Source organism: Typopeltis vanoorti, chromosome 2, assembly GCF_054136105.1.
Source record: "Typopeltis vanoorti isolate ZY-2024b chromosome 2, IOZ_Tvanoo_1.0, whole genome shotgun sequence".
NCBI classification, from domain to species: Eukaryota; Metazoa; Arthropoda; class Arachnida; order Uropygi; family Thelyphonidae; genus Typopeltis; species Typopeltis vanoorti.
The window spans coordinates 176,650,556-176,662,858 of NC_143550.1; the positions used below are offsets into that span (position 1 = coordinate 176,650,556).

At 36.1% G+C, this 12,303-nt stretch overlaps 2 protein-coding genes across 2 annotated transcripts in view; both read left to right on the forward strand.

Annotated features, from left to right (window-relative positions):
* The first annotated feature begins 650 nt into the window (after nucleotides 1-650).
* LOC150109688 (uncharacterized) lies at nucleotides 651-10,687 on the forward strand. Its single transcript, XM_090402975.1, has 3 exons — nucleotides 651-657; nucleotides 9,481-9,606; nucleotides 10,536-10,687. The coding sequence occupies exons 1-3, from the start codon at nucleotides 651-653 to the stop codon at nucleotides 10,685-10,687; spliced, it is 285 nt and encodes a 94-aa protein (XP_090259101.1).
* Rme-8 (receptor mediated endocytosis 8) overlaps nucleotides 4,146-12,303 on the forward strand; it is a 1,025,705-nt gene continuing 1,017,547 nt past the window's right edge. Inside the window, exon 1 of the mRNA XM_090414028.1 lies at nucleotides 4,146-4,294. The gene's annotated coding sequence lies outside the window, so the exon portion shown is untranslated. The remainder of the gene's footprint in view (nucleotides 4,295-12,303) is intronic.

Consider the following 12,303-nt stretch of genomic DNA (forward strand, 5'->3'; position numbering starts at 1 on the left):
ACATAGCTGAAAATGCAAACCATAGGATCCATTGGGAAAAATCTAAACTTTTACATAGATCTTTATTTTAACATGAACGTCTGTATAAAGAAAGTGCTGAAGCCTTTCTGCACAGACCAAATTTAAACCCCAACGACTTTCTTACTATTCCTAGAGTATGGGAAATTGTCATCCAAAATTGTCTCTTTATATGTTTTTTTTTTAAAATTTACTTCTGTAACACGTTATTGCACGAGTATTGTGATTCCATTGTAATCATATCATGCGCCGTAACTGTATGTTGTTCCTAGTATTGTTTGAATTACTGTGCTGAGGATGTCCCAAGATACTTGGTATTAAATATTTACGTATTAAAACTAATCACTGTGTTTATACGTGTGTTTTTAGTGATGAATTCACCACAGGTTTCATTATATAAAAACGATTGAGTATAGTTTAGTCAGTAGTATGTCATGTTCAAGTGTATCAAAAGTTTGGGTAATTCAAGCAGTATAAGGACAGTGTATTTTTTTTATCGGCTTTGTCTTCCAGAAAATAAAGTGATAGTGCTTTTTATTTTCTGAAAGTCGAATTGGTTTTGTGAGATAATGTTGTACTTCTGTAAATAGTTTTGTAGTCTGGTGAGTGTTATTTTTTCTAGAATTTTTGAAATGACAGGTAGGTTAGCTACTGGTTTGTAGTTCTGTGTATAATTTCTTTTACCATGTTTGCATATTGGCGTAATTATTGCAGTTTTTAGTTGTTGTGGAGTAATGCAAGTGTCGAATATTATGTTCACGAGTCTCAAAGTATTGGATTTATTTGTTCAAAGTGTGTTGAAAGGGCAATAAGTCTTATTTTGTCTATTCCTGAAGTCATCCTTGGTTTTTATAATTATTATAATTATTACCTGGTACCTCTGGGAAGTAGAAAGCGCCTCATCGAGGGAGGGAGCCTATTCTGCAACTCTCTGTCTCCAACTACAACGATCCGCAACTACACCACCGCCATCTATCGTCTAACACCATCACTAGTATTTTCACAGACAATCACAAACATGCTTGCCCACGGTGGGATTCGAACCCGCAGTCTTTTGACTGGAGAACGGATACGACAGCCACTCGGCCAACTTGGCCGGCGTTTGATTGTAAGAGTGCTTTTATCAGTTCCTGTTTTGTTACAGGTGGAAAAATATAGTTTGCTGTTCACTTTGTGTCGGTATTTCTTTGTCTATCGTTGGTTGATTATCTTTTTTGAGTTGTGTGGTAATGTTTTTTAATGCGTAATTGAATGAGTCTGCTAATTCCTCTTGGTTTGTATTCTGACCGAAACTTTTTTGCAATAAAATTTTGTGCTGACGTTTTTAGTTTTCTTTTTTCGAGTGAGTAATTCGTTAAGTATAAACCATGTTTGCTTCATATTGTGATTATTTTCTGTAAATTTTCGGAAGTAATAGAGGCTTTTTATTTTCCCTACGAATTTTTGTTGTTACTTGATTTCTTTTGTTTTTATATAATCTTTGTAGTTGAGTGTTATTGTGTGAATTTTTTAGTCCTTTCCATACATTTTCCTTTGCAGTAATACTATTTAGAATGTCACCATCCATGGATTATTGTCTGTTCGTCGTCTCATTTGTGTAGGCTTTGTTGCTTTTTTGTATATTTCTATGAACATTAGTTGGAAGTTCTCATATAATGTCACGGGATCATTTATTTTAAGTAGGCAATTCCAGTCTGCATTTTTTAAAAAGGTTGTCGACAATTATTATTATTATTATTATTATTACTCGACACCTCCAGGGAGTCCAAAGACTCTTTAATGCTCTTTAATATGATCGCGTTTTGTTTACTTTTCTGATGGTGGGAGGTGGGTGAGGTACCGTAATGAAACGAAGTTGAGACAAAATAGTGATCGGCAATTTTGTCGTTAATTACTGATGATGATGTATATCAGTGGGTCTTAACCTTTTTAGTGATCACCCCCTTGAATCTAAAAATAAGTTCTCGCACCCCTTTGAAAAATGTGTTTCTATATCTTTATTTAAGAAATTATATCTATTGTAAGATAATTTATTTACTGAAAAATAAACACATACATTTACATATACATACAAAAAATATAAATAGTTTATTCATAATAATTCTTTTGAAGCGAGGCTCCTTTCTTGAAATAGCTACGCATAAGTCATCACTTGCATTTAAGCGATTTCTGACTTTCGTTTTTATGTGCAAAAGTGATGAAAATCCCATTTCACACAGGTAGGTGGTGGCAAATGGTAAAATTGTCTGCAATGCTGGTTTTGCCAGCTGCAGCTAAGAATTGTTCAAAGTCCAGTTTTTCAAATTTCATTTGAATACGTGCATTGGCTCGTTTTCAATAAGATCGTCTTTTATTAAATAGCTGTCGTCCATCGAATCTGGGTCAAAATTTAGAAACTTCTCTTGCACTCGATCTTTATCTTTATATAGTTTTCTACATTCGGCATGAAGCTCTTAGATTAGATTTCCTATCTTTGAGTTTCTTGTTCGGCTAAGAAATAATGTGGTATTCAATATCCACTTAATTTTGAATAATTTTACTTCGCCGAAGTGAAGCCTGTTGGCTCTTATTTCAGATACTGTATCTAGTTTTAGATAAACGATGTCAACATTACATTGATTTATTATTTAGTGGATCTACCATAACGATTCTTCCCATTCACCGGGAATACCCGTGTAACAATATCAGCAGTAGTAATGTTGAAAACAGGATATAATTTATATAAATTATCTACATGTAGAAGTACACTGCTTGGAAAGAAGTCAACGAACACCGTGGGAAAGGTGAATTGTGTCATGTCACTTGTTTGTAGCCGGTATGAATTGGAGGACTAAGATGCTCCCAAGTCAGTGAAACTGTGTACTGGTGAAATGGCTGCTACCTTGAGTGAGTGAGGTCAAAGGACGTCCGCTCCACAACTGTCCAGGACCTCATTACATGCCTTCAGGAAGAATGGTTCCAAATCCTCATTGATCGCTATTGTACGATAGTGGAAAATATGCCCTGGGGTATTCTTTCAGTCATCGCAGAGAAATGTCCTACATGGTATTAAAGTGGGCGCCATGTCTGTTTGTTCGCGCTATGCTTCCCATTGACTTTTTTCCAAGCAGTGTAGCTTGGTGAATAATTAGGCTATTCTACTGCAACAACACTTAGCTTTGCTTCGCTATAAATCAATATAAATCAGCTATCGTCTTTTTTTAATCTTATAGTGAGGAGGCGAGGCCTTTATACTCTAACTAGTTTTTGGAAACTGAGTGGACAGTTCAATCTCCACACGAAGCCAGCCAGAGATAGTTGGCTCATCTGTATCACTAATTATAGGCAGCTACCGATGAAGAGGCTGGCAAACAAGTGCTGCCATTTCTTGGTACCTGACCTTAACAGGATATGTTGCTATCTGAAATGATGTGGGTACTACAGTCGATTTTCTTGAGTTTACGGAATGAAAAGTCCTAGTTTCCTGGAGAAAAAACCCGCTTGCCAGGTCTAGATATCGACTAACTCGGTAACCGGTCGGAAATAGGCTTGGAAAAAGTTCCTCCAGGCGGCGACTAGACTTGAACCTAAGTCTAATTTCGAGCGACCAGCGCAGAGGACGCAAGCGTCACTTTCACTGAGCTACACATGGTCAGCAAAGGTTGATCGATTGGTAGAGTGTCTGCTACTAATGGCTCAAGCAAAAGATTAAGGAAGTCTGAGCTCGTTTATTAGTTGGAAGGGGATCAATCGTTCGTTGCTACTAGCACTCTGTTGAGGATTGGCCATTCTCACAGGGTTAACGTCGGTCTGTAAACTGACGTATGTCAAACCTCTGTACCCTCAGGGCACGTGTAGATATGACACATACAGTTGTTTCATATTATTATTTTGCTTCTCTATTACTTCTATAAATCCTTTTAAGGATTTGATCCTGAAAGAATTTAAGAAATTAATTGTTTAAATTAGGCAAATTTTTTTTTTTTTTTGCTTTCTCTGTGCTATTGTGAATAGTTGGAGCAACATGATTTTCAGAACTTAAAAACATCAGTTATTTAAATATTGATGGAGATACGTAGTTTCGTTTTTTCCCACTTGAGGGCTTCTTACATCTGTATGTTTAATGTCTGAGTAAACGGGACGTTACACCCCCCTGTGATAGTGTTGTGCCGAATTAGACATTTGAAAATATGTAGCGTGATATATCTTCAAAATCCTTCTTTGTTTTTAGTTCTTTTCCTTGTATTAAAAAAAAAAGTTTCTGTCATCCCATTACATTTCATTTACATGATCAGATGTAAGTTTTGTGTTAATGCACTTTTCTTTCTTATCAGAGTGGGAATAAGTTGTTATGTTATAAAGTGTGTTATTTATTATTATCATATATTAGTAACGGTAGTACTGATAATACTAGTGCTAAGCATATTGTTAATACTGTATTTTGATGATGCTTAACGGACATCATAAAATAGAGTAGTATTATTTCTGGACTAATCAGCTGTTATTTGTGGGATAATTATGTATGGCTAACTCTGAAATGGTGACATGGTAGGTCTTTGGAATAACCTATCTTCCCAGTATTAGTAATTTTTAATGTAGTAAAAAATGTCCGCACCCAGTTGTCAAGTGTATGAGATAGGCCAGAGTGTCGTCATAAATCTTCAAGACTTTATAATTTGAGTAAATTAAAATTCAGTCTTTAAACACGACACGAACACACGTTTTATATTTTGCCATGGTCTTACTTCCCTGAGTATTCAGTAAATAGTGTAAAACAACAACAAACAAACAAACAAAAAAAATAATAGAAACTTATATAAAGTACTCAAGTGATTTAAAATTTATCTTATTCTTGAAAGACAAGAACTAGCATTTCTAGATTATTTTAAGATGTAAAAATAAAATGTTCTCATGTATAAATGAACAGATGGTAAAGCTCACTTCACTCCCATATCTTTTGACAGATTTACTGAACTCTGATATACTGCTGCTTTTTAGTGTGAAGATGACTTCAGTTTGTTTTGTAGAATATAAAAATGTTAATTTATATGGAAATTTTGGATTTTTATTTTATTATTATTATTCTTTTTTTTTGGCATTACCTTTAATATGAGCTTTCCGCTACAAAATGTATGAATTTCATAATGCATATTAATAAGAAGATGAACATATTACGAACTAAATACAGTATTTCCATTTTTTTCCCACATTTTTTTTAATGCCTCACACACAGGTTAATTTTTTCTGTAGCATGAAATTCTCAAGGGTCTTTTGACAGGATATTAAAGTTTTATTTTTTATTTTTTAAAAGCAGAATTAAATTTTAATAGCACACTTAGCATCCTTAGGAAATAGTTGATCTTGTTTATAATGTTTTTTGTGGACTACTGCAGCTGTTATTCACATAGTTTCAGTGTAATTGATTTCTTCTCATTTAGAGTGGTACCTGCTTATCCACTCATGTCCATGTGTTGTTTGGTGTTAAGAACATTATCTTGTCATGGTTTTCATGCCTCATTGTTTTTACACATTATTTTGTTGGATTATTGTTTAATCCATTTTTCTTGGTGTAAGAGTAGGGAGATCACACAAGCTGAACAAACATATGAGTTACTGAATGATCACATTGTGATCACTCAGAACAGACTTGACAGATACTGACTGATGTAGGAACAGAGTTAGGTAAACTGGAAGTGCATTGGAACTATAAGGTGAGTGATAATGAGAAGCTCCATAGTGAAATAGCATCAGTACATTGAACTGATGAGCTGTGCAGAAAAGATGTTGACAGTGCATGGGAAGTAAGACAGTAGATGACAAGCAATGCATAACTGCAGACCAAGAGTTTGACAGAGTAGGAGTGAGATGAACAGATTATACTGTGAATAAATTATACTGTGAACTCAAGCAAGTGTGGCAGAAGAAGTTATGGAAGAGGTACAAGACAGTTTGTATTAACAGATGTATGAATAATATAAAATACTAGAAATGTGACAAGCATGGTTAATGAAGTAAAAGCAGGATATGAGAGGAGATTGGCCAGTTAGGTCAAAGCTAATCCAAGGGAATTTTTCTGCTATGTGGCAAGCAAGAGGAAAAATATTTGTCAGGTCGACAATAGTGGATAGTTATGGTAGCAGAGTTACTATTGTATATGATATAGTGGAATTATTTAATGAACACTCCATCAGTGTATATACTGTTGTAAATTATACTGTGCAATATGTCAAAGGGAGGAAAGTATTAGGAGAATTAAAGTTGAAATAATGAGGTACATTAAATATTGCTTGAATTAAATGCTAATAAGGCTGTGGGAATGGATGAGATATCACCACATATTTTTAAGGAGTGTGCAAAAGAATTAGCTATTCTCTTGACTTGGTTATTTAATGAAAGTCTTGCAGCTGGATGGTTTCTAAGGAGTGGAAAGAAGGCAAGATAGTACCTCTCCATAATCATGGAGAGGACAAAAGTTTCTGTTCTCCAAATCTAGGACATTCCTGTTATAGATTAGTCTATTGGTTTGATGGACATATGATTCTCAGCATGGGTTTGTGAAAGGCAGGTCTTGTTTTAACATTCTGCTTACATTTTATGATAAGGTGACACGTTGGAGATTCATATACAGTGATATTCTTAGGCTGCAAAATCCAAGAATAGAAAAATTTTGATTAGATTAATTGAAGATTGGCTTTTTGAATGATATAGCAAGTTGTGTATGAGGGAGCTAGTTAGCCAGTCTTCCCTCATTCTACTTTTTCAACCATGCTTGTTACATTTCTGTCCTACAGTTTGTATTGCCATTCATCTGTTCATTACAAACAGTTTTGTACCACTTCCATAACTTTTCCCACACTGTTCACTTGATTTTATTGTTCATCCATCTCACTCCTACTCTGTCCCCTCCATGTGTGGCACCTGTTTGTGGTGGATGTGACCTCTCAGTGATGATACTGGTATTTTCATTCTTCTTTTTCTTTGCTGCTCTTCACATATTCTTTGCCCTACTTCTTCTGAGTCTTTTTCAATATCTGTCTTCCAGACTACCATCACTGGGATCCAATGCCTTGCCACTGTGTTTGCCATGTGGTGCGAGCCGGAAAGGGGAAACTGTAGTCTTGCACTACGTTGGCCTTGCCTGTAATGGTCAAGGATGTTGCAGTAAGGCTCCTTCTCCAGGGACAGGCTCCAAGGCTGGCTTGGTGCTTGTATAGCATTTAGGGCAGGGGTGGGCATCCTTTTTAGGTGTGCATGCCAGAATTGTCAAATCTTTGATGTAAAAATTTTCTCACGTGCCAACCAAAATTTGGGGAACATTATCATTTGGTGTCCTTTAACTTTCTCGTAGATAGGCTTATACGTTGGTTATGCATTTCTAAATAACTTAGGGAATTGAAACAACGTAGATCCGAATATAAATTAAATAATACTTTAATAGATATCTCCGATATTTCGGCAATGTCTCATTGCCATTTTCTATAGGAACTTACAAAAGGCAGGAGCACAACAAGCTCTAACAATATAGTAACTGGAAATGAAGATATGAAGCTATCTTTCTCCTAGAAGTCCTGATGGTGCCCTCTGGTGGGCTAAGTAGGCATTCTTGGCCGTTGGGCTGAAGGTCTGCTGATGTATGCCTCCCAAATCTGGGGCAGTCGCATACAACCAAATTTGTTGAGGTTTGGAGAGTTTCTTAGGGCAGAGGCTGATTCCACAAATAATCTTTCGAATTTATATTTGCTCCGGTGTATTATTTTTGCTTTCTTCCACCGTATTCTGTGGCGAGTATCCAGAGCATGGTCTGCAAGACCAGAATGGCTATATTTGTAAAACTGGATGTAGTCCTTGTGTTCAGAAATTCTGATATTCGCTGTCCTGCCTGTTTGGCCAAAGTACGACAGTTTACAACTGCAAGGGACCTGGTATACACCAGGTAGGTCTAGGGGAAGTGGTTGGTCTTTGGTAGAGCGGATAAGGGATGCCAATTTTCTGTGAGGCCTGTAACAGGAGGTGAGGTCATGTTTTAAAGATAGCTTCATATCTTCATTTCCAGTTACTATATTGTTAGAGCTTGTTGTGCTCCTGCCTTTTGTAAGTTCCTATAGAAAATGGCAATGAGACATTGCCGAAATATCGGAGATATCTATTAAAGTATTATTTAATTTATATTCGGATCTACATTGTTTCAATTCCCTAAGTTATTTAGGTGTCCTTTAAGTATTGGGGAAACCTTTTCAAATAATCAAAAATCACACTACAGTGGTAAAATCAAAGAATATTGTAAGAGTGATTATTTTGTCTAAGTGTCTAAGAGTGATTATATATATAATAAATTAAACACATTAATTGACTTTAAATACTCTCAATCCATATTTTAATGACTTACGCTTTAATTAAATCTAAATCCACATATATATACACTTTAGAAAATCAATAAATTCTTTGCGAAATACGAAAAAATATATAAAATGATGGTAAAGGCACCAGGCCACGTCTGGCTGCCAAGGCGAATGATGTAACAACTGAACGGGACAAAATTTGTCAGTATATTGTGGAGATAGATGGCTTGGAAATAGGATGTTTGTTTCATTTTCTTATTACTTATTATTACTAAAACAGTTGATAGTGTTTGTTTCTTTATTGCATTTTATTTAGTATCGCTCTACTTAATAAAATTGTATTCTATTAAGTTAAAATATACAACTCGGTGAAGATGTTGGATACGTATTTATTTAATTATTTTTTAAGGTGAGCCTGGGTTGCATGGTAGAAAAAAGTTGGCATGTCAACTCAACTCCTGTACTCAGACGTTCCACAGTTGGCATTCCACTCCTGAGCACAGTCATTGCCTGCTGGAAAAATCAATAGGGAAAATTTCATTTTTTATTCAAAAGGGGGGAGAGCATCCGTGCATGGCTATTTGGTGGGCTGGGAGCTCTGACACTAATTAAAAAATCATTTGAGCATAAATTTTTCATCCTCAATCATTTCAGGGGCCCTAACGGAACTCCAACCAAGCATTAATACCATTGATACACCTTTCAATAACAGAAGAAAGAAACAAAAGATGTGATACCTATACAAATGTACCAGTTTTTCTGATCATTCATGCAACAGGCAAAAAGCCAATAGGGAAAATTTCACTCTTCTTCATTCAAAAGGCTCCAGAAGGACGCAGGTTCTCCCAAAACAGTTAAGAAACCACATTCTGGCAATGTCCTATAGAAACAACATGACAACAACAACATTCCGAAAAACTACTCAGAGCTATATCAGTGGGTGGAATACCAGTAACATTCATACCTCATAAAATGCTGAATTCCTGTAGAGTAGTAGTGATCTCAGAATGGGATCTGCTGGATGTTCAGAGCTGTAAAATCTGGGGGGGGGGGGGTGACAGGTATGAGGCACATTCCTAATCCATAGGGATGGTCACCAGTTCCAGCCACCAGAAACATCATCCTTACCTTTGATGCTCCTAAGCCTCAACATCTGTTAAAGCAGGATATTTCAGTTGTGCTGTTAGACTGTACATTCCTAATCCACCAAGATGCTTCAAATGCCAGAAATATGAACACGTCCAAATTGCCTGTCATGGCTTTGCCACCTGTGCCTGATGTGGTAGTGAAGAGCATGCCAACCAATCTTGCTCTGCCAAGAAAGCTAGATGTTAATGAAAAGTTAATGAAATATTATGTCACACCAAAGAAAATAATTGATATAGTGAAAGCAACATATGACAATTATCAAATCAAGAGATAATGAGAATTTAAGTAAAGAAATAAAAATGAGGTGTAAGGCAAGGGTGTATGCTCTCTCGTACAGTCTTCTAATAAGTAAGACTGGGTGATGAGATAAACCAAAAGAAAACCAAAATAATGAAGATTAATCTCATTATTTTGGTTTTGTTCATTTTTCTTCTTCATTAATCTCCAGCTTATGGAAGAAACACTAGAACAGGTAGGCACTTTTTTTTTATCTATGGTCAGTGATGAGCACTTAAGTAGGAACAAAAGAGGATATAAAATAGAATACAAAAGTCCAACTTGTCTTCATTACAATGAAAATTATATGGATAAGTAAAAATATAAATCTTGACACTTGAACCCAAAGACTTCTGCTATATGGATCAGAAACCTGGAGATTATGCAAAAGGAATGTAAATAAACTGAAGATTTACATAAGTAGATGTCTTTGAAAGATATTGGGAATATACTGGCCAAATAGAATTTCAAACAAGACATTATGGAACAAAACAAATCAATCTAATATCACAACAGAAATAATAACAAGAAAATGGAAGCAGATGGACCACACAATTAGAAACCCAGATAAGGATATAGCAAAGACAGCCATGGAATGGAACCTACAGGGAAGCAGAAGGGGAACATCCAAGATAACCTAGAGGAGAGGAAATCGAAGCAGAGATGAAATAGCCGGGAAAATCCTGGAATGAGATTAAGAAAGAAGCAATGAACAGAGTTCAGTGGAGGACATTGATTGAGGCTTTATGCTCCACAGAGAGTTAAGAGGATAAGTAAGTCACGGAGATCATCCACCATATTCCTGTGTATGTCAGAAATGGAAAAATGAGAAAGAAATACAAAAAATAAAAACAGAACAAAACATATCAGGATGCAAAAAGAAAGTTAGCCAACACCACACCTGCTCGGAGATCCTCTTATGCTGAGAGGGTAACAATTAATAAAATGTCAACAGCATCTCAAAATCGTATGTTTATTTCACCATTTATCATTCCACCATACCTGAACTTTATGATCGTAACTGTTTCTCTGTTGAATGCATCAATTACACAATGTACAAAATCATGCAGTCCCACTCTGAAAATAGTTTCATTCAATAAGAACCCATTTGTGAAAAAAAATTATGGCAAGGTTATTTAACCCCTAAACACGCACCAGACCCGTCCATTGAAAGCAACTTGAACTTACCCAGTGATTCTGATACATCTGAACATATATTGGATATTTTTCAGAAGAAGAGATGGACACTGATCATCCATACAGAAATACAAACCTGATAAGTGCAAGCCCTCGACCTCCTGGGAACCAGACAAGTCTATGAAGTCTAAACAAGTAATTTAAGTTAAGGGATATTACATCCCATATTGTTTCATAGCCGAATAATAAGAAACTCAAAGAGTTTCATGCCGAATATAGAAACTATATATAAATATAAAGTTCAGCAAGTCCAAACGTAAGCACATACCTGGATAGTACAACTGATCCAATTGGTAGTGCAACACTGAGGCAACTCATAGAAAGGGTGGAGCAAGCTCCGATCACTATTCTTGGTATTTACCCATAATGTGAAACCCAGCTCCTAGAAGCTGTATTACTGTTCTACATTATGAGAGAAAGTCACTACCCAGACCGGTTTCAACCTTTATTGAGGTCTCATCAGTGAGTAGGTAGACCTAGTAATACCAGGTTTGTAGGAGCCGGGTTTCACATTATGGGTAAATACCAAGAATAGTGATCGGAACTTGCTCCACCCTTTCTATGAGTTGCCTCAGTGTTGCACTACCAATTGGGTCAGTTGTTGCACTATCCAGGTGTTTGCTTACGCTTGGACTCGCCGAACTTTATATAGTTTCTATATTCGGCATGAAACTCTGAGTTTCTTATTTGGCTATGAAACAATATGGGATGTAATATCCCTTAACTTAAATAAGTTCATGTCGCCGAATTGAAGCCTTTGGCTCTTCATATAACTAAACAAGTAAGTTTTATAATGGAACTGTTGAGGGTTTTGCCAGAATATCAATATCTAGCACCTGCTGCAGAAACACGAACTTTTTGTTTCTGTTTGCAGGAAATGTATTTAAAACTAAGTGAGGATCCAACCTTCAGGAATTTCACTTCAGGAGAACTGGAGATGGCTCTGTGCAAGATGGAATATCTATTCTTGTGGGTAGTCATACTACTTTCCATTATGTACAACTTAATGCTGCTCTGGAAGCAGTAGCAGTTTGCCTATCTGTGGGATTTCTAATCACAGTATGCTCAATATATTTATGCCATGTTCTGAATTTAAATGAAATGAACTCAAACTCATAATGCAACTGCCTCAGCTTATACTCCTAATGGGCCACTTTAATGAGCATAACACACTGCAGGATAGCGCCAACATGAATAAACCAGGTAATATCATTGAGCAAATGCTCAAAACCACGACCTCTCCCTTATTAATAACTGCGTATATACCTTCCTCCATATGCTTATGCATTCTTATTCTCATATCAATCTTAGTCTGCTTCCATGCCATTTTTCCATTGCTCACACA